A 23,273-nucleotide genomic window follows, 5' to 3' on the forward strand; every position below is an offset into this window, starting at 1 on the left:
TGGGCCGAAGAGCTTGTTTCTCTATTTCTGGAATTGGATAGACGAAGGCTTGAAGATGGTCCGGACCCAATCCCAATCCCATTTACCTCCACAAATGTAGCCTGGCCTGCTGAGTTCCTCCAGCAGTTTGTTTTGTGCTCAAGATCCCAGCACCTGCAGTTCCTATTGTCATTGAGTAGATTACTCGCTTTTGCTTCCAATCACTCAGGCGAGTGTAAGATGGGCTGCCTTTGGTGGGTGTGGTAAAGTGTTACATTTTTATATAGATGTGACCTAAATGGCTGAGAACATGGAAATACATGTAATAATGAGATGTACTAGGTTGCTGTTCACTGTGTAATGCTCATTTGAAGGCAGGAGCGTTGTGTAACGACATCAAGCCCATTTGATACATAGGAGAAAATAATTTCAGTTCATTTTTTGTTGTAGAAACGGAATTCAATTTGGACCAAGACATGTATGTTCCCACTTCACATAGCGCCCGGGCCGTTTCTCTGATTTCTCCGGGAACACGACTTGAGATCGTCACAGCGTCGCCGACATGACCTGGGCCTTTAGGGTGGTTAAATACAGTTGACAGCGCCATTAACTCACTGTGAAGCAACAGGTCGTGTGTGTAGTTTCATAAACTCCACAACACGCTGGAACTCTCGAGTTGGGAAAAAAAACAATCGTCCCGTCGAGAAATGTGGCCTCTTGTAAAATTCCGAATATCTAGATCTATCTATCTATCTATCTATCTATCTATCTATCTATCTATCTATCTATCTATCTATCTATCTATCTATCTATCTATCTATCTATCTACACACACACACACACACACACACACACACATATAGATATGTTAGTCTTTGACAGATACACATATAACGTCAACATCAAAGAATAACACACCATTTACGTTATATTTGGAACTATATATGGATGTTCTATGGATATATTATGTATATAATAGGAGACTATAATTGCAGAAGTTATATATATATAAACTTCTACGAGTATATATATCCAGAGATACTGCATGTCGCGCTGAGTTAATCCAGCATTTTGTGTCCATCTTTGATATATAAATATAAATATATGTATAAATGTCTGTGTGGGTGTGTTATTCCTTGACGTTATATATTACAAATATAATAGATATATAGATACGTGTTATTCCTTTAAATATGTATATTCTTTGAGGATATGAGTGTGTGATAGATCTAGATATACTGGAAGTATTACTCCGTATGTGTGTGTGTGTGTGTGTGTGTGTGTGTGTGTGCGTGTGTGTGTGTGTGTGTGTGTGTGTGTGCGTGTGTGTGCGTGCGTGTGCGTGTGTGTGTGTGTGTGTGTGCGTGCGTGTGTGTGTGTGTGTGTGTGTGTGTGTGTGTGTGCGTGTGTGTGCGCGCGTGTGTGTGCGCGCGTGTGTGTGTGCGCGCGTGTGCGTGTGTGTTATTCTTTGACATACATACATATGTAACGTCAACATCAAGGAATATCTCATCATTGACGTTATATCTGTAACATCCGTTCTTCAAGTTAATAAAATATTTCTTTTTAAAGTAATTAATCTCCTTCAATCTTTATCTACCCTTTGAACTATGCCATCTGCATAACCTCTGAAGGAGTCAATTAAAATGAGTTGCATCTAAGCGTGTAGAGTCATTCGAATGTCCCTGACTTGTATACTTTGCCTAAAGCGCTTTATTTAGTACAATGCTGCGTCTATTGCCCGACCGTTTAAGGGTGCAAGCCCGCGGGGACCAGCAATCGGCTGCGATTTGCTATATATTAAGAGTGCATTAAAGCAGCTGCTTTAAATAAAATCAATTATCTTCCCATCTGACAAGACGTCGCCTTGTTCCGGCCGCTGTTTACAGTCTCCTGCGACCGAAAGAGCAGCTCGTTTTTCGCGGCGAGATTGTTTTTGCTCCTGTCCATTGCCAGCTGCGAGCGCTGCACCAGCGGCCGGGCTCGGTGCGTTTGGCCACCTCGGTGACCGGAGCAGGAACCAGCGGCCAGAGAGACACCGGACCCACGCCGCCTCCACAACGCGAGACCGGTCTCCAAACCGCGGCCCGTCCGACTCGTGTTAAAAACCAATCTGCAGTTCCTTGTGTCTGAGTGTTACACGCCCCAGTTTAGCACATTTCAGCGGGAATTGGCTCAACATGGTGACATTTGTAACTGCATCTGCCGGTTTACACCGAGGATAGACACAAAATACCCGAGTAATTCAGCGGGACAGGCAGCATCGCTGGAGGGGAGTGGGTGGTGTTTCGGATCGAGACCCTTTTCTCGCCCCGAAATGTCACCCATTTCTTTACTCCAAAGATGCTGCCTGTCCCGCTGGATTTCTCCAGCATTTTGTGTCCATCTTACATCATGATGTGTATATAATTTTATTCCGTGGGATTCGCATTTAGTCCAGGGTGTGGTGATCTCCTCGCTAGATGCATTTCTCCCGTTTAAATATGCGTCACTTATTTCATTATCTGGCGTCATTTTACAGACGGAGATTATTTTTACGAACGAGGAATCCTGACTGGGTTCTGCTTCAGGTTCAGACACAAGGACACAAGGAAGTGCAGGTGCTAGTTTGCAAAATAAGACACGGAGTGCGGGAGTAACTAATCGGGTCAGTCGGTAGGCAGCCCTGCGCTTGGGGCAGTCTGTACTCTAAAGGCGGATGTTGGTTTACATCGAAGATAGATACAGAATGCTGGAGTAACTCAGCGGTGGAAACAAGGAATTACAGATGCTGGTTGGTGCACAGAGGTACACAAAGTACTGTAGTAACTCTTGCACAATATATTAAGTCATGCACTCTTAATATATCTAGCAGATGCTGTCTGACCTGCTGAGTAACTCAGCGAGTCAATCAGTGACCTTGTGTTTAGGGTGTACTAGGACAAGCCCAGTCTGTACACAAGGCTGGCAAACAGTTTGACAAGATCTTGATCTTAGAGGTGTGTAAAATCATGATAGGAATAGATCGGGTAGACGCGGAGTCTCTTGCCCGGAGTAGGGGGACCGAGGACCAGGGGACACAGGGTTCAAGGTGAAGGGGGAAAGATTTAATAGGAATCCTTCTCTGTAGAGACTGTCTGGCCCGCTGAGTTACTCCAGCATTTTGTGTCTATTGCCGGGGGAGGTGGTCGAGGCAGCGACTGTCGCGACATTGAAGAAACAATTAGACAGGTAGCTGGATAGGACAGGTTTGGAGGGATTTGGGCCAAACGCAGGCAGGTGGGAGTTGTGTAGATGTTGGTCAGTGTGGGACTGTTCCCAAGCTGTATGAGTCTTGGACAGAGAGACAAACCCTCTCTCTCTCTCCCTCCCTCCCCCCCCCCCCCCCCCCCCCTTCGCTCTATATCCCTCCCTCCTCCCCCCTCCTCTCTTCCACCCTCCCTCTGCCCCCCCTCTCCCCCCTCCCTCTCCCTCCCTCCCCCCCTCTCCCTCCCCTCCCCCCCCTCTCCCCCTCTCCCCCCCCCCCCCCCTCCCTCTCCCCCCCCCCCTCTCTCCCCCCCTCTCTCCCCCCCCCCTCCTCTCTCCCCCCCCTCCTCCCCCCCTCCTCCCCCCCCTCCCCTCTCCCCCCCCTCTCTCCCCCCCTCTCCCCCCCTCTCTCCCCCCTCCCTCCCCCTCCCTCCCCCCCCCCCCCCCTCTCCCCCCTCCCCCCCCCCTCTCCCCCCCCCTCTCCTCCCCCCCTCTCCTCCCCCTCCCCCTCTCTCCCTCCCCCCCTCTCCCCCCCTCTCCTCCCCTCCCCCCCCCCCCCCTCTCTCCCCCTCCCCCCCCCCCTCTCCCCCTCCCTCCCCCTCCCCCCCCCTCTCCCTCCCCTCCCCTCCCCCCCCCCCCCCTCCCTCTCCCCCCCTCCCTCCCCTCCCCCCCCCCCCCCTCCCTCCTCCCCCCCCTCCTCTCCTCTCCCCCTCTCCCCCCTCCCTCCCCCCAAGTCTGTGAGCAACTCCGCGCCGCTCAGGGCCATTTCAAGACGAGGTCCCGCCCACCCCGCGCTCCCCCATTGGCCGGGCTTGTTGAGGGAGGGCGGGGGGGCGCCGTGGATTGGCGGACCGGGCTGTCTGTCAGCGGCGGGCGGACACATGTAGCAAAGTGGAGGCGACATTCACTCACTGACTGAAAGATGCAGCGGGCGGGCAGTGGCTGGAAACTACAGCGTGTGAACAAGAACCGGGACAACACAGTGGCTGCTTATGTATTTGACACACACACACACACACACACACACACACACACACACATTAAAGCATCAGACAGTCACAATCACACACATCAATAAAATACTTCTTCAAAGCCGATACATGAGTATATTGGAGTATGTCAGCTTAGCATGGTCGTCTATTCCCGGGACTGCTACACGTTATGGCATTTATCTCAATCTTTTTGGATGCTCTTCCCACGACTGTCTGCCGGAAGATTGTGCTAATGCTCTGCTCGCTGATGATGTCCTTGTACTTGTTGTATTATCTAACGGATCTCTGCCACACCATGTCCAGCCCCGTCCGTAGCTCAGAAGAGGAGAGCAACCTGGCCGGAGACTTTGGCGAGTGGCAGGCGCTCCGCAGGAAGAGGCTGCTGCACAAACTGCAGATGCAGGGCTATCTCAACGGCGAGCTCCCCGAGAAGTACTTCAGGGAACTGAGGCTGCAGTTGCAGCCCGCCAACGTGAAGCAGCAGGAGAGGATCGGCAGGTCGCTGGCTGCGAATCCACCCAGCACCCTGAGCTTCAGCGAGGACGGGGTGAGGAAGCTCCCGCAGGCCATCATCATCGGGGTGAAGAAAGGAGGCACCCGGGCTCTGCTCGAGTTTGTCCGGGTACACCCGGACATCAGGGCCGTGGGCGAAGAGCCGCATTTCTTCGACCGACACTATGAGAAGGGCCTGCGCTGGTACAGGTAAAAACTGATCACAGCACACACAACACACACACGTACACACGGGCCAGTCTGCCTTTAGCAGTCACCTGTTGATCTAGATCTCCCGAGAGGAGAAACAAACTTTCAGGAGTAATTAACTTCCAGAATAGGGTACATTTATAAACTAAACACAACCCACTTCTGTTGTGTACATGTTGAACAGGCGCTGCGGAATCCTGTTTGATGTCACTGCTTATTTTCTGGATGAAACCCGTGCATAACACTCGTTTCTCGTGATCGTTGCTTCAGCATTGAATTGTTTTTTTTTAATTTGTAACAAAGGTTTTGCAGATTTATATATAAAAAATATTTCATATTCTGTTAACATAAAAGGCGACGTTCCTCTTGCATCAGTCAGTGCCGGAGTGTGAGCCAACTTCACAAAGTATCCAGTTGATGTGCTCAGTGATTCTTGGACCACTCGTGGCTGGCTGGCTGGCTCTTTGGCAGAAAATATAAAAATATTGCCACTGTTGCGGGGAAGCCAAATGGGAGGCGACGGTGAAGTGGGCTGGCGAGAACGGTCTGTTTTCCATTGCAAACTGGGCAACACTAGCTGTTAAATGCGTTTTAACAGTGGCTCCCTTTCACTGGGGCACAGAGAAGAAACAGTGGCTGGTTACCAAGCACAGAACTCCGATAGTTAATAGAGGGGTGTAGTATTCTGCTGAAACTCTTTCTAAGCTGTTGAACTGGTGCTGAGAACTGTAATGTGGTTACAAGGAACAGCAGATGCTGGTTTACCGAAGCAAGTCACGTTCAGTCTGAAGAAGGGTCTCGACCCGAACGTCACCTATTTCCCCCCATAGATTCTGCCTGGCCCGCTGTGTTACTCCAGCATGTTGTGTCTTTCTATGTCAAGGACTATATTCTGCGCTCTGTATCTTTCCCTTCGCTCCACCTATTGTGCTCCACGCGGTGTTGACTCGATTTCACTTGTGTATAGTATTATCTGACCAGATTGAATAGCATGTGAAACATGTCGCTGTACCTCGCTACACGTGACAATAATACAACTTAGCCTAAAGTTGTTTGAGTGTAAATTTCATTATCAACAGATCGCAATTCTAGAATGCAACCAACAGTTACTGCAGCATTTTCTTTCATATGATTTAAATATGTATATATGAATTATCAATTGGCTGAAATCTATCTGTAAACGAAGCTAACGCACAACAGATTTAGAACGGGCTACCGTCTGTATTTAATTTCACTTAGTTCTGTTCTTTTGAGAGTGTGAACAATAAAGAGATTCGCAACCCCAATAAGTTTTAGAGTCAAACAGAGAAACGAACTGCAGCGATTTTGCCGACTTTTGAGTCGATTATAAATGTACCACTGGTACACATTCAACAGGTATGTTGGTTTAAGATTAGATCTTAAATCAGGGAATGTTTTGGTTCACGTTCTGAACGTGAAGGAATTACTAATCAGGAGGCGAGTTGAATTCACACTCCGGGGTCAGAAGTTCTTGAGGCAATGATTCCTGTTCCTGTTCGGTCCTAGGAATTACATTTGGACTTTTTAACGTAAAATGACGTAATGATAATGATAATTTTATCACAATATTGATATTATTAAATTCATAAAGTCATGGAATTTACATATTAAAATAAAATGTAAATGTCCTTAATTTAAGAAAAAAACTGGTGAAAAAATATTTCAATAGTCAGGTTGAAGATACTAGTAATTTGCGTACATGTGTTAGCAAACAGTAGTAATGTCACCAAGGATATAATGCGCCATGTAGGATCAAATATGCGCAGCTAAATATCTTCATGCATTACTACTTGCTAACTGCACACTCTTTTTGACGTGATTGGTATATTTAATATAACAGATTCTATTTACTAATTAAATGCAGTTACACAAATAATATTTTATTTTATTTCATATTTACTTTTCTAAATTACAAGTGCCTCATTTTGCACAGCTGAACATGGATCAAATGCTGCTGATAACTTTTGATTTTTGGACCCAATTAAATGTTGAAAGTTTAAATATGACTCTTGAAAAACAATTGACCTCAATTACGAAACAAATTTTTATTGAAGAACTTTGTGTCAAAAGAGTGAACGAAATAACAATATGTTTAGTTCACCTCCAACTGAATGGAAGCTAATAACATTGCAAGAACAGGCCACAGGATCAAAATATGGGAACTTTCATTCAAAACCTAAAGTTTCTTTGAAGTAAAAAGTTACTGGAAGAGCCAGGAAATTGGCCCAGAGAACCATTCTTCCTTGTAAGAAATGAATGGTTTTTTTCTACATTATTCTTTAAGTAGCTTTGATATTATAATATTAAACTGACAAGTTTAATTAAGTTATTAATTTTTAATTAATAATATTTCTCAGAACAGTTCCCAGCTTTTGAAAGTAAATTAATTTGTTACTGTTAGAAAGTAATTGCAAAAAAACTGCTAATCCACATTCATTTTTGAGCTGTGTGTGTGTGTGTTTTTGTGTGTGTGTGTGTTTTTGCATCTGTGGTATATCTGTATATCATTTTAACACAGTCACCTTCTGGACAGGTCGGTAACATGTTTTATAATCACTAGCATCGGTGACCCTCATCTTTGCAAACTGCAAAGATTAAATCTCCTTTTGTGATGCACCATTCCATGAAGACAGTAAACAGATTTAATTTAGTATTTGCAGAAATTCTTTAAATACAGATTTGCAGGATATTTTCTGATTTCCATTGATTTAGTATCTGTCACTTTATTATATTTGCAGAATGTTTCTATCTTTAAAAAAATTGCTTTCTGTCATTGCCGATATTTCTTGTTATCCTACTTGAATTGATAATTGATCATTTAAATATGTCATATTGTAATTGCATAATCTCAGGGCAGCAGTGGCAATGAGTATGTCAATTTTGTGTTGCTTTTTTCCTTTGTAACTCCCAGTAAAATGATGTTTACTGCTCTGTTTACTCCAATGGGCTTCATAAGTCACCTCGAGATATAGCATTAAAATATTTCATTTAAATAAAAATATTTATTTTCACGTTACAATATATGAATACAATAATATCTGGACATTTCTAATTCAATCATCATTTGTCTCTAATTCTGTTTATCCTTAAGACCATATTTGATTATATCTCCCCATGTAAATCAATTTAGGAAATTCAAAGGTGTTTCTATTAAAACTGTAGTTGAGGGCACAAAAGCCCATATATACTGAATTCATGTTTTTCAAGAATTTTGGATATGGCCAGCCATCAATATTGTTGCTTCTAATTGTGGTGTCAACTTTTCCCAACTTGGAGCACTAGGCAGCTTCATGAAGGGAGATCCTGCAGTACTTGTCCCAACTCACTCCATCTTGTTTCTAAAACTCCCAATCAACTTTGACCTGCTCTCTCTCCAGTATTCTCTCCGAATGACGTGGTCGAAGAGGTTTCCTGCAATTTTTAGATGCGATTAAATTTTCACTCCTACTCCTTTGGTTCTCTCTAAATCAGAATACACGGTTAATCTCTGTCAAACATCTCTTTGAGTTAATGCTTGGGAGCAGTTGAAGAACATTTTTGAACGATGGAAGTTACAACTTTATTCCCCTTCCCAGAACCTTATCTTCATTGTGGATCTTCATTGTGAGATTGGACATTTGTTACATAATCAATGAGAACCTGAATTCATAAACCTTATATGATGTGATAAATCCTCTTCCTTATATACTGTCCTATTACAGAGAGTAATCATCTGTTTTTACAGTTTGTTTCTTCCACAAACTGTTCCTCGATACGTCAGAGGTGTGGCATTCAACTGGATCCCTTTAAATTCTAGAATGAGTTTGAACACATGTTCTAGATCAGAGGGAGTAAAACCACGATTTTGTTTATACATTGGGCATAAGAGTATCTCAAGTTACTTTCTGCATTGTAGCAAACAGTAGATACAACATCACTGCATAACATGTCAGAAAAGTGATGGTGCTGTCACCAATTTGCCTGCATTCTTAACATGTTAATACATTCACTATTCTATCTTTTAGTCCTTACACAGTTATTTGATAAGGTCCCACATAGGAGATTAGCATAGGGCACAATGAGGGCACATGGTATTGAGAGTGCATGGATAGAGAAGTGGTTGGCAGACAGGAAACAAAGAGTAGGGATTAACGGATCCCTTTCAGAATGGCAGGCAGGGACTAGTGGGGTACCACAAGGCTCGATGCTGGGACTGCAGCTGGGCCTACTCCTGCACCTATTGTCTATTGTCTATTGTATATTTACAAAAACTTCAAAGATCTCCGGACTTGCTATGCGCGCGCGGTTCGTTACTGAGTCGGCCTCATCAGCAAATATTAAAATGTTCATGATGTAAGATTCTGAAAAGATTCTTCTTTTAAGATGGGTACATTTAAGAACCGCAACTATATGGGATAGTGTGATCTTGTGCAGATGTACGGGGTTGGGGGCTGGAAAATGGGAAAGGATGTTGGTGCACTGTCACCCCTTTGTGATGGGGCCTAAAGCTGATTTCATTCTGTGCAGTAACATTGGTTTTGGGCCCATTGTAGGCAATATGCACATGAACCAGGGATGAGATCTGCATGGTGATGCAGTGGTAGAGTTACAGCCTTACAGCACCGCAGACCCGGGTTCGATGCTGCACTGTACGGTGCTGTCTGTACAGAGTTTGTATGCTCTCCCTGTGACCCTGTCGGTTTCCTCCCACGCTCCCAAGATGTACCTGCGTTTGTATGTTAATTGTCTTTGGTATAAAAATGGTGAAATTGTCTCTAGTGTGTAGGATAGTGTTGGCGTATTCTGTGATCACTGGTCAGTGCAGGCTCGTTGGGCCTGTTTCTGTGTTGTATCTCTAAACTAAAGTCTAAAGGATTTTCTCACCAAGCAGGTCAATCATTTTAAATAAAGGAATTTCTGACTTTGAAAACAAGTATAACAAGGTATCATTTTACACTTATGTCTGTTGTAATGGAATATGGTAAAAGCCATATGATCAATAAATGATCATAAGAATTTGGTCTTCGAATCTCACTCGAACATTTCTAATTTGTTAATATTGCATTTGAAACTTATATGTACATATATAAACCCTTCAGACTCCCGACCCGAAATGTCAACTATTCATGTTCTCCAGAGATGCTGGCTGACCCGCTGAGTTACTCCAGCACTTTGTGGTTTTTTTTGTAAACCAGCATTACAGTTCCCTAGTAGCCATATATGTATTTGAAGATGGGTCTCGACCCGAAATGTCACCATTTCCTTTTCCCCAAAGATGCTATCTGACCAGCTGAGTTATTCCAGCTTTTTGTGTCTGTCTTCTATATTTAAGGTAGCCTCATCTTCTGAACTTTGTTGTCAAGGCACACCTTCTTGTGCTATGATTGATGCCACTCCAGCGCTAAAAGTATTGCCACATTGATGGCAAACAGCAAAAGCTGCGGCAAGTAAATTACTTCTCCCTGTTATGTTCCAAAGTTGCGTGTGGTTTACAAGTAATCTCGAAAGCAATAGGAAGTGCAGCCAGCTGCAGAATGGATAAATACACTCGGAGATGGAAACGCATATGCAAAGTTAAGAGCGCTGTGGTTTGTGGTTAGTCCGTCCCATTTTGGATGATACGTTTTGGAGAAAAATAGTTCCTGTTCTGATTCAGCCAAACCAGATGTGCTTATTTGTAATTTAAATTGAATCCCAAATAAAGAATATAAGCTCGTTTGTGCAGTCCCTGAAGATCCCAAGCAAGCCCTTCTTTAAATACAATATGAATTAAACACTGTGAAAAATAGCTTGGCCCTGCCCTTTCCATTTCACCAGTGTTATTCTTGTAACATCTGTCTGTGCAGCAACAAACATCCATTCAGATGCAAATTCCTTAGTAACTAAACAATGGCCGTGCACACATTGGTAACTTTACCTATGCACCTGTGGTAGGTTAATTGAACTGGATTTTGCTTTGCAAATAACAACAAAGCTGTCAGCACTCATTCATTATTGAAATGAACTGGCAGTGTGGTGGTGCTGTGGTAGAGTTGCTGCCTTACAGTGCCAGAGACACGAGTTTGATCATGACTACGGGCCCTGTCTGTACGGACTTTGTACGTTCTCCCTGTGACTGCATGGGTTTTCTCCGGGTGCTCCGGTTTCCTCCCACATTCCAAAGACGTACAGTTTGTAGGTTAACTTAGCTTCGATAAGAAAAATGTAAATCATCTTTGGTGTGCAAGACAGTGCTAGTGTGCAGGGATCGATGGTCGGTGTGCACTTAGTGGGTCGAAGAATATGTTTCTGTGCTGTACAGGGTATCTCTAAAACTAAAACTAACAAAACTAATGGGATGAAAGTGAAAGCCTGCACTAGGAAGGAACTGCAGATGCTGGTTTATACCAAAGATAGACACAAAATGTGGGTAGCTCAACAGGTCAGGCAGCATCTCTGGAGAAAAGGAATAGGTGACGTTTTGGGTTGGAACCCTTTCTTCAGACTGAAGTGTTAAGTCTGAAGAAGGGTCATGTTCTGTCACCTATTCCTTTTCTCCAGAGATGCTGTCTGACCCGCTGAGTTACTCCAGCATTTATTGTCCAACTAAACGTGACGGCCTTTTGTGTCATCAGCTCATGGTTAGTTGGCATCTTAACAAGTGGCATGAAACATGGGAATCTGGAAAGCTAACGACAGTAATACTTCATTTCCCCACAAGGTGCACTGTTTCGATTTCCAGCAGTGGACATTGCACAAAAATCAATGTATTAAGTAGCATTGAGCTCATTGCCTTGTTCTTTTGCTCTATGTAAGAGTTTCAGATTGCACAACGAGGAGTAACTATCAACGAGAAGTAACTATCGTTTTCTTCAGTGTAATAAGTGATCACTGAAAAATATCTTCTGACCATTAATGCTTAACTTTTCAAACATGTTCCTCCAGCAGTAATTAATTTGCAATTTTTTTAAAACAGGGTAATTTTATTCAGATTCTCTATTTAAAAATGTCTCCTTTAGTGCAATCTTTATATTACTTTCTTTGTCATGATTTAAATGTTATTTAGTTTAGTTTATTAGTTTAGAAATCCAGCGCAGAAACAGGCCCTTCAGCCCACCGAGTCCATGCTGGCCAGCGATCCACGCACATTAATATTACCTTACTCACACGAGGAAGAATTTTATATTTATACCAAGCCGATTAAACTGCAAACCTGTACGTCTTTGGAGTGTGGGAGGAAACCGGAGAAAACCCATGTAGGTCACAGGGAGAACGTACAAACTCCACATATTCAGCACCCGTAGTCAGGATCGAACCCGGGTCTCTGGCGCTGTAAGGCAGCAACTCTGCACCACCATGTCGCCCAAAGCTAAAACTAACTTCCTGCTTTGCTGCCAATGTGTCTTTGTGAGGCAGCATCTGTGAAAAGGACTAATTTATGATGAAATCTTGAACCTGAAAGCTTAACTCTCTTTGATGCGCTATAGATGCATCAAATCCAGGACAAATAGACTCAGGAATAGTTGCTTTCCGAAAATTATAACTACTCTTAATTCAAATTCACACATGCACTGACTTCACAGCCCAACACCCGGACTTCCATCTGTATATATGTATATTACATATATAGCGCCGCAGAATTGTGCACCTATCCCCCCCCCCCTAATCCCTACTGTTTTTGTTTTTCTGTTTCTTGTTTTTTGTACTAAATTATATGTATGCACTGAGTACGAGCAGATTTTAATTTCATTGTACATGTATAGTGACAATAAATGGCATATCTATCTATATCTATATCTTGATGCTGCCTGACAATGTCAATTGATAATTGGCCCTCATGTGTAGGGATTGGATACAAAAGTGGGCTAACATTGCACCAGTGTGAATGGGTGATTGGTTTTTGATGGACTCAGTGGGCCGAAGGGCCAGTTTCTATGCTGTATATCCAAAACTAAACTAAATTCTCATTCCTTCTTCATAGCAACATATCTATGGGAATAAACCATCCTTCAGGAACCAAGACTTTGCAAATAAACTGAGCAACAACAGTAAACATCAGCAAAATACATTCAGCTCTTTGATCTCATCTTGTGGGTGTGTGATATGTGATATAGTAAAATGTATATTTAATTATGCAACTCGCTGCCAAAAGAATTGATCTTGCCATTGGTTGTAGTCAGAAATAGGCTAAATATTTAATTATTTAACATAAAAATTAAAAGATTTAATACATTAAATAATATAAATCTTATTGAGATTTGTTTTCTTGAGGTAGGCACAAAGTGCTGGAGAAACTCAGCGGGTGAGGCAGCATCTCTGGAGCGAAGGAAATAGGCAACGTTTCGGGCCAAAACCCTTCTTCAGACTGATGTGAGGGTGGGGTGGGTGGGAAGAAGAAAGGAAGAGGAGGAGCCAGTGGGCTGAGGGAGAGCTGAGAAGGGGAGGAGACAGTAAGGACTACCTGAAATTAGAGGTCAATGTTCATACCGCTGGGGTATAAACTGCCCAAGCGGAATATGAGGTGCTGCTCCTCCAATTTCCAGTGGTCCTCACTCTGACCATGGAGGTGGCCCAGGACAGAAAGGTTGGATTCGGAATGGGAGGGGGAGTTGAAGTGCTGAGCCACCGGGAGATCAGGTTGATGATTGCGAACTGTTACTCCTCCCCTTCTCAGCACCCGTAGTCAGGATCGAACCCGGGTCTCTGGCGCTGTAAGGCAGCAACTCTACCGCTGCGCCACCGTGCTGTAAGGTGAACAATATTAGTTCTTCTGACATTAATCTGAGATACCACACTGATACACTGCTAATTTCTCTCCTGTTTGCAGGTAAATTCATTTTATCAGTTGTATGATCTGGATCATAGATACCTGCCATAGCTTGACCAACATATTGTGAAGGCTCCAATATATTTTACTGTGATATTTGATAGCAATATTTGGAATATGTAAGAAAATGCTGATTTTCAGAGATATCAAAGTCACCAACAATACCATTAATTTCGACAACGATTTATTCATTTTGAACTATTAATGCGTGACATATCTCTGGATTTTTATTTCACTGTTTCTCCCTCTATGCCTGCAGTTTGAGCAAATCAAACAACACATTAAATTCAGGACACAAATAACTGCAGATGCATGGACCACAAAGTGCTAGAGTAACTCAGCGGGTCAGGCAGCAACAAAGCTCCCGACCAGCAATGTCCCCTCTCCATGTCCTCCAGAGAGGCTGCCTGATCCTCTGAGTTCCTCCAGCAGTTTGGGTTCTAAGCATATTAAATTCATTGCAATGTACATGGAATCTCACATTAGTAGCATTGCAATCTAAATGCACCAGGCTTATCTCATTTTATCACACCCAGACGTAATTCCTTCTGTTTTTGGCCAATTGTTTAAAACATAATTAGAAAATAAACTATGCATTTTAATCTTATTGTTAGGCACTATGTTTCCTGTGACGAGTCTGCCTGCTGTTTTGTGGGGGGAAAGAAAGCAAAAATCTAGTAGAAAGAAATTGAGTAGATATTCTCTAAATGGATTTCTTAGTACATTCGGTAAAATCAATATCTGTGTCAATATGGTACTGAATGTCCTTAGGGAAATTCAGGCCTTCCTTTGGAGTTGTTTTGTTTGTAATGGAGCATTAGTGGCATTCTGACACTGTTATTATGCAGGATTAAAGGGAAATAATGAAAGGTTACCTGACTCCCTGGTAGTAGCATTTAATCTTCATGTAACCTGTGTTTTCAGTCATGACATAATGAGAGGGAGGAGTTGGAACTGGGATCATTGCCCAATGATCAAGCAGTCAGCAGTGACAATGCATTCTTTCAGTTGCCAGTGTTGAAGCAAGTATTGCCAGAAAATGAGAGGGGATTGAAAATAACTGAGGGCTGAGGTAACGCTCCATGTTTGCCTGCAGCTTGCAAGTATTTCACACCACTCTCAAAACCTGTCACACAGCAAATCCAAGTTCACATAAAGGGGTCTTTCTGTTCCTAAGGTAGACGCAAAAAGCTGGTGTAACTCAGCGGGGCAGGCAGCTACTCTGGAGAGAAGGAATGGGTGACGTTTCGGGTTGAGACCCTTCTTCAGACTCTGTTTCAAGCAGTGTCAGTGCCTGGAAGGGGAAGGGGGGGAAATGGGAAAGACAGAGAGTCATAGAGCATGGAAACAGGCCCTTCGGCCCAACTTGCCCACCTATCCTTTTTCTCCAGAGAAGCTGAGACTAATCATATACCACTAGCTATGGAATCTCCCAAGCTTTTAACTTTGGCTCTTTTTAATTTTACATCTGTATACTTTGATACCATTCAAAGGCGTAATATTAAGTTTTACATCTTTAAGGGCGGCACGGTGGTGCAGCGGGAGAGCTACTGCAATACAGTGCCAGAGACCCGGGTTTGATCATGACTACGGGCTCTGTTGGGATGGACTTTGTACGTTCTCCATGTGACCACGTGGGTTTTCTCTGGGCATTCCGGTTTCCTCCCAAATTCCAAAGATGCGCAGGTTTGTAGGTTAATTGCCTTCTGTAAATTGGCCCTAGTGTGTAGGAGGCAAAAATAGAGCTAGTATCGGGCAATCAATGGTCGGCGTGTACTCAATGGGCCGAAGGGCCAGTTTCCACGCAGTATCTCCAAACTCTATACATCATAGAGGTGAAATTCAGTCTAGTTCACTAGACTAATCCACTCTCTCAGATTTGTCATTCACTTTATTCTGTATATACGACCTCTAAGGTGGATGAATAGAAATTTATTACAACTCGATACGGGAAAACTGAATGCATTGTTTATGATCATCACAGCAAACTCCAGGCCCTGGGCACAATTCATAAGTTGAGAATTAATTCAGGAAAGTGAAGAGAAACAGTTATCTCATTTATTATATTGTTTACAGTGAACTATGTTTACATATTCTGTTGTGCTGCTGCAAGTAAGAATCTCATTGTTCTATCTGGGACATGTGACAATAAAACACTCTTGATTCTTGTCTCTAGAGGCAGTGGGTCATTATTTGTGTCTGCTTATTCAGGATTAAGGCCATAATATTGATATTGTCCGGTGCCAATGTAGACCTCCAGTGGGTCTTTGTGGTGAAAGCATGCAGAATCATTGGACACTGTGTGACCTGGCTCTCTACTGATTCTCACATGTCTGTTCTTTTACCAAGACAAGCTTTCTCCAGCTCAGTAACAATATCTGCATCTGCCTCTACCTCTCTCCCGCTAGGATCCAGGATCCTAGTCCAAGCCTTAAGGCTCACGACTTTCAGCTAGGCCCCTCTCAATGGTTTTCCATGAGTTTCAATTTATGCAAATCTTTGCAACTCATATTTTCTTTTTCCCAAAGTGCCAGAGGATCTGCATCTCATCTTCGTTACAATTCCCCTCCGATAGCTCCGATAGTTACTCCTGTAGTTTGGAGATAGTGTGGGCTATTTTTCTAATCTCCGTCCCAACGTCCTGCATGAAATGTGCGTGTGCGCATCTGACATGGGACTGCACTTCTGCCCCTCCCCTGGAAAGCCCGTTTAGAGTCAAGAGTCGAGAGTGTTTTATTGTCATGTCCAGATAGAACAATGGAAGTATTACTTGCAGCAGCAGCAGTTTACAAGCTGCCCCTTGGAAAGTTGCCCTCATTTTGCAATAGAGTATTTTAACATTTTTGTTTTCATCAGGCCTTTTAATATTTTTATAATATTTAATAATATGGAAGATGCTGCCTGTTCCGCTGCTACTACAGCTTTTTGTGTTTATCTTCTGTTTAAACCAGCAACTGCAGTTCATTCCTACACTTTTAATATTTTTGTTCTACCCATTCAGCATTAAATATAATAGTGATTCCATGGTGTCACACATTTCCTTGATGACCAATTTTCAGTTGTAGAATGAGTGGCGCAGAGCCTGGAAAGATGCCAACACCAACAACAGAGATGTCATCACAGACCCCACAATGAGACCACCGGGTTTTGACCTCCAACGCAAGCAACGGCTAACCCTGAACAGGATCCGCACGCTCCATGCAAGAACAGCCCATCACCTGCATAAGTGGGGGATGACAGACAGCCTTGCTTGCAACTGCAGACATCCAGACCAGATCATCCCACACATGGTGAATGACTGCCCACTGAGGCCTTTCCCTGGGGGCATCAAAGCCATCCACCCAGTAACTGATGCTGTCCTGTCCTGGATGTCCACCCTTAATCTACAACTTTAGGCTGTGCCCGCCATATGCAAGAAGAATAAGAAGTTAAAGAATTTAAATCTCATTTAAAGATGTTAATAACATGATTATTTTTCCTTTATGCTCCACAGCCATGTTCATAACATCAACCTTTACATTGTTTCCAACGTCATATATTACAGGCACGTACAGATCAGTTTGTTGTTCTATAGGTCAAGGTGAAATGAAATTCCTTGTTGGCACGAAGCTCACAAAGTTAACAGTCAACTTAGAGCAATGATTAAACCGACGACAAATACAATGATGATTTCAAAACAGCGGAATAGTGCAAAGATTGGAGTGCAATCAGAAGTTGTGCATGTTGGGGCACGTTGTTCGGTGTGGGCAAGTTGGGCCGAAGGGCATGTTTCCACGATGTATAACTCTACGGCTCGAGTTTTTAAAAAAAATCTAAAAGTCTTACTGCTAAAAGAAGAGAGAAAAGGGAATAATTAATGTTTTGTTCTTCAGAATCCGGTCCAGCAGTGTGAGGAAGGCTTCTAAGTCGATCAACTAGTTCCGTATCTGGCACCTATGTATCCTACTGGGCTCACTCAAGTCTCTCACCTACAACCAGCATATCAGGGAACCTCCATGCCAGAGGTCATCTGTTGTTGGCCCCGATTTGTCCTGTTTTTTCATTCGCTTCCAGTTTCCCCCCCCCCTCTCCCTACTGCAATCAGTCTGAAGAAGAGTCCCGACCTGAATAGGGGACGATCAGCCATGATCACAATGGATGGCGGTGCTGGCCCGAAGGGCCGAATGGCCTCCTCCTGCACCTAGTTTCTATGTTTCTATGTCACCTAATGCTGAATTACTCCAGCACTTAGTATTTCACTCAAAAATTTTATCCACGGTCTGCAATTCCTTGTATCCAGTGTTATCATCCTTTCCAAAAAAATGTGTTCACAATCAATGCCTGATATTGTTCCCTTGGTCTCTGCTTGAAATACATTTGAAAGTTCATATTCATCTTTGTGTAGAATTGTGTACTCCACTCTACAATAACAAATGGGTGGCACGGTGGCGCAGCGGTAGAGTTGCTGCCTTACAGCGCCAGAGACCCTGGTTCGATCCCGACTACGGGTCCCGTCTGCACGGAGTTTGTGCGTTCTCTCTGTGACCGCGCAGGTTTCCGCCCATATTCCAAAGACATGCATTGCCTTCTGTAAATGATCTCTATAGAGGGTAGGATAGAGCTAGTGCACGGGCGATCCCTGTTGGGTACAGACCCAGTGGACCGAACGATCAGCTTCCAAGCTATATCTCTTAAAAACCAATCTGGCCGTTAAATGATATCATCTGTTCAATCACGTTTGATTTTCACTGACTCTCTCTCCATTGTTATGTTCATGATTTTGTGATCTTTAATGTAAAATATTTTGGGACGTCTTAGCGTTTTGTCAGAGGCAGAGACTGCTGCTGTTAATGTTGTGCTCAGGGTACCACTGTTAGTGCAGTGCGGTGCGGTGTGAAGCTATTAGATGCGGATGGAATCAGTGAGCATATGCTGCCAGTCTACACAGAACTAATCTGTTGTTGATTGCTGGGTGACTGTTCTGCACGTACCATATCAAGAATAGCTTAAGGGGAATTCAATACAATCGTTATTTTTGGCTGATTGCAACCATCGTTCAAACGCTGTAATGGTGTTTAAACTTTTGGATCCAAATCAGACAATTTTCCCCTTGAACCGACTGGGTTTGATTGTTCACAACTATGAAAAAACCTCCAGTAACAATAAGCCAGAGAAATTCAAGGTTGAGAAATAATCACACACTAATGGCTGGCAGAAAAATATTGCTTAGTGAATGTTTCCTGCAGACTCTTTTCTTTTGATAGAGCTTCCAAGTTTAAAAAAATGACCCATGCTGTAGTTGTAGAGTCATAGAGTGTGGAATCAAGCCCTTCATCCCAGCTTGCCCACACCGACCAACATATCCCATCAATACTAGTTCCTCCTGCCTGCATTTGGCCCATATCCCGCAAAACCTTTCCTGTCCATGAACCTGTCTAATTGTTTCTTTAACGTTGCAATGCTCCCTGCCCCAACTACCTCCAGCAGCGAGCAGCTCGTTCCATATTCCACCATCCATTGTATGAAAAAGTTACACCTAATTAAAAGTTTACCCCTAATTAAAGATACTAATTAAATCTTTGCACCTTCACTTTAAATCTATGGCCTCTGGTTCTCAATACCTCTACTCTGGGCAAGAGACTCTTGTGTGTCCATTCCTCTCATGAGTACACCTCTATAAGATTGCCCCCAATCCTCCTGCACTCCAAGGACTAGAGCCCCAGACTGCTCAACCTCTCCTTATAGCTCAGACCTTCGCGTCCTGGCTATACCCTCATAAATGATGTTTAGATTTTTTTTCACAATGCCATTAACCATGCAGTTAAATATTGTGTGAATCATTAGTAGAGTTTTAACTGGAGAGATCGGTTACTGTTTATTAATATTGATGAAACTGTACGTTTGTGGAAAGGAATAGGTGTGATATTTGGACCAAGATGCTGTACATTTTAAAAATGGGCAGTTTTGAAAGAAAAAGTAGTTGCCAGAAACGGGAATGAGTAATCAGTCAAATTAATTGATTGCGGAGAAATTTTCAAATCTGTAGCCCTTTTCTATTTTAAGCCAATTCCTGTGTACTGGACTAAAATGAATTACTGGACTAAAAGCAAATTTCTTGCTGGAAATAAAAAGGGAAAAAACAAAACTTGCCAATGGCAGTTTCTCCTGGTTCCCTGTTTCCATGTCACACTACGAGCTTTGATTTAGTAATTTATTGATTATAATTAGCTATGAATTGGTATTGTTCAGAGATTGGGTGATATTATGACCTGGCAGCTGAACTGAACTGTCTGAAGAAGGGACCCTTCTTCAGACAGTTGTCAGGACTGTCTTATGAAGAAAGACTGGATAGACTTGGTTTATACTCTCTAGAATTTAGGAGATTGAGAGGGGATCTTATAGAAACTTACAAAATTCTTAAGGGGTTGGACAGGCTAGATGCAGGAAGATTGTTCCCGATGTTAAGGAAGTCCAGGACAAGGGGTCACAGCTTAAGGATAAGGGGGAAATCCTTTAAAACCGAGATGAGAAGAACTTTTTTCACACAGAGAGTGGTGAATCTCTGGAACTCTCTGCCACAGAGGGTAGTTGAGGCCAGTTCATTGGCTATATTTAAGAGGGAGTTAGATGTGGCCCTTGTGGCTAAGAGGATCAGGGGGTATGGAGAGAAGGCAGGTACGGGATACTGAGTTAGATGATCAGCCATGATCATATTGAATGGTGGTGCAGGCTCGAAGGGCCGAATGGCCTACTCCTGCACCTAATTTCTATGTTTCTATGTTTCTATGACCCAGCCTGTAACGTCACCAATCCACGCTCTCCAAGGATGCTATCTGACCCACTGAGTTACTCTTTGTAGTGTTTCCCCTCAGGATTATTCAGCAAGTTTCTGGACAAATTCATCCTTGTTTTCAGTTTTTTTTTATATAGCTTTGGTTGCACGAACCTGGGAGAGTTGTGAAATGCCTTGAGGCGTGCGAGGTAAAACTTATGATTAAGCTGTCTTCTGCAGAAGTTCACTGAGGACGTGGCTGTTAACAAAAAGACGACTGAAAGATGTTAAGTGATCTTCCACCGTGAAAAGCAAAAAAAGCTCCCAGGCTAATTACTTGTTCAGAAAGATGTTACATTTGGCACAAGGCGTGGCATATTTGGCCTGACATGATTTAGAGGTTGAACAATTAATTTGAACTAGGTATCCTTGAGCTAAACTAAATATTGCAGACAGTGCCACCACCAATTTTCTGGCAGCTGATGGTCTGGTGCCTTCTATTGATCCGGGCAAAATAATGAGAGCTCGCTTGAAATCCCCCCCCACCCCGATTAAATCCCCGCCCCCGATTATAAAGTGTCCAGGTGGGGCAGGCGACTGATCTCAAGCTCTTTGGGGCTTCCGCAACGATCAGCGGGTTGAATTTGCCGCCTAGGGCAGGGGCTCTGGTACACCAGCCAGGCCGTAGTTGGCAGATCGGTTCCCATAGCAAAGTTCCGAGGCCAACTTTGCCGACCGGTATCTTGTTTATGCTGTCCGTACATTGAGTGAACCTCTGATTGAGGGAAGTCCAGAACAAGGGGTCACAGTTTAAGGATAAGGGGGAAATCTTTCAGCACCGAGATGAGGAAAACATTTTTCACACAGAGAGTGGGTGAATCTGTGGAATTCCTTGCCGCAGAAGGTAGTTGAGGCCACAGTTCATTGGCTATATTTAAGAGGGAGATAGATGTGGCCCTTGTGGCTAATGGGATCAGGGGGTATTGAGAGAAGGCAGGTACAGGATACTGAGTTGGATGATCAGCCATGATCATGTTGAATGGTGGTGCAGGCTCGAAGGGCCGAATGGCCTCTACTCCTGCACCACCATTCAATGTGCAAAGTTAAAGGGCCTGTCCCGCTTACGTGACTTTTACCAGGCGACTGTCGGCTGTAAAATTCAGCGGTGACCAGAAAGACGCTACGATTCTTTGGAGACCTCTCACGCCCATACAGGCGATCCCTGGCGACCTCTGGCATCTGAAGAAGTGTTTTGGCCCAAAAAGTTGCCTATTTCCTTCGCTCCATTGATGCTGCTGCACCCGTTGAGTTTCTCCAGCACGTTTGCCTACCCCTGGCGACATGTGGCGGGTGACCTCTCATGACCATAGGTGACCTCTCACGATCGTGGTTTTGAGAGGTCTCCTATGATTGTGAGAGGTCTCCAAAGAGTTGTAGCATCTTTCTGGTCGCTGCTGAATTTTCAACATGTTAAAAATTTCGGCAACCTATCACGGGTGCCGGCAGCCGCCTGTAAAGGTCACGAAAGTTGGACAGGCCCTTCCCTACATGAATTAAAATAAAACTTCCTGTGATTTATTTAAGGAAAAAAAAGAGGATTGGGTGTTGATGTATTAAAGGGCCTGTCCCACTGTACGAGCTAATTCAAGAGTTCTCCCGAGTTTCCCCTGATTCGAACTCGGAGAATTACGGTAATAGCCGCTCGTAGATACTCTGGGCTCTCGTGGACATTTTTCAACATGTTGAAAAATCTTCACAGGTCTTCACGAGCTTACCGCTTTTCCCGAGTACCTTACGAGCCGCTAAGAGACGTCCCGAGCTCCAACATGACCGCTACGTACATTCTACGTGCTTACCACGAGTTTTTGTTTGTTTTTAAACTCAGGAGAGCTCTTGAATTAGCTCGTATAATGGGACAGCCCCTTTAATGTAGTGGGCAGCAGGTCAGAGGTTTAGAGTGTCGTGTATTGAGAAGACGGCATAAACATACTTACCCTGTCTGCTTTGTCTGCCTCTCCCAGGGGATGCCATTGCTGTGGGTGGTGGAGTGGGCCCAGTGGAAGAGTGTTTAGTTGTGATGATTGGCCTATCATTGGGTGGGATGGACTTGCTGAACCAGCTGTTCTTTCCCCACCTGCCAATTGTGTATCCTCATGCTGACACCAATGTACAAGGCGGTGGGTCCGGGAGGAGAATACACTGGGGCAGGACCAGACTCGAAGGGAGGAGATGGGTTCAGTGGTCAGAGATAGTGCAGGAGAGAAAGCAAAACAGTAAAAAGATGACGGACAATAAAGAGATATCATCGTATCGTTCAATCAAAATCTTTAGTGGTACAGAAACAAACATATCATTGTACATCATCCACTCACAAATCAATGAAACATTATTTAACTGCCCGTCAGTTACCATTAGATCACTTTAGAAATATCCATCTATCTAATCCCAGAGGGGAACACATTGTTCATCTTTGTTTTCTAAATACAGTACCCACTGTAAGCTCAATGCGTATTCGGAGAACTTCCTTGTGTTCATAATTATCGGTTGTGGAGCCAGGATTTTATGGATATAAAGGAATTGGTCTGGTGTTAGAAAAACTAGTTAACATTAAGTGTAGGGAGGCACTGCAGACTGAAGAATGGTCTCGACTCAAAACATCACCCATTCCTTCTCTCTAGAGATGCTGCCTGTCCCGCTGAGTTACTCCAGCATTTTGTGTCTATCTTCTGATTAACATTAATCTCCATATCAGATAACTACGACTGTTTAACTGCAGTTATATATTTTTCTTTGATTGCTAGCATTAAACAGACTCTAA

The 23,273-nt window shown here is 43.6% G+C and overlaps 1 protein-coding gene across 1 annotated transcript in view; it reads left to right on the top strand.

Moving 5' to 3' along the window:
- The first annotated feature begins 4,129 nt into the window (after positions 1-4,129).
- LOC129708103 (heparan sulfate glucosamine 3-O-sulfotransferase 3A1-like) overlaps positions 4,130-23,273 on the top strand; it is a 104,381-nt gene continuing 85,237 nt past the window's right edge. The window contains exon 1 of the mRNA XM_055653663.1: positions 4,130-4,898. Coding sequence (XP_055509638.1) covers positions 4,366-4,898 — 533 coding nt within the window. The 5' untranslated portion in view covers positions 4,130-4,365. The remainder of the gene's footprint in view (positions 4,899-23,273) is intronic.

The sequence above is a fragment of the Leucoraja erinacea genome, chromosome 23, assembly GCF_028641065.1.
Source record: "Leucoraja erinacea ecotype New England chromosome 23, Leri_hhj_1, whole genome shotgun sequence".
Lineage (NCBI taxonomy): Eukaryota > Metazoa > Chordata > Chondrichthyes > Rajiformes > Rajidae > Leucoraja > Leucoraja erinaceus.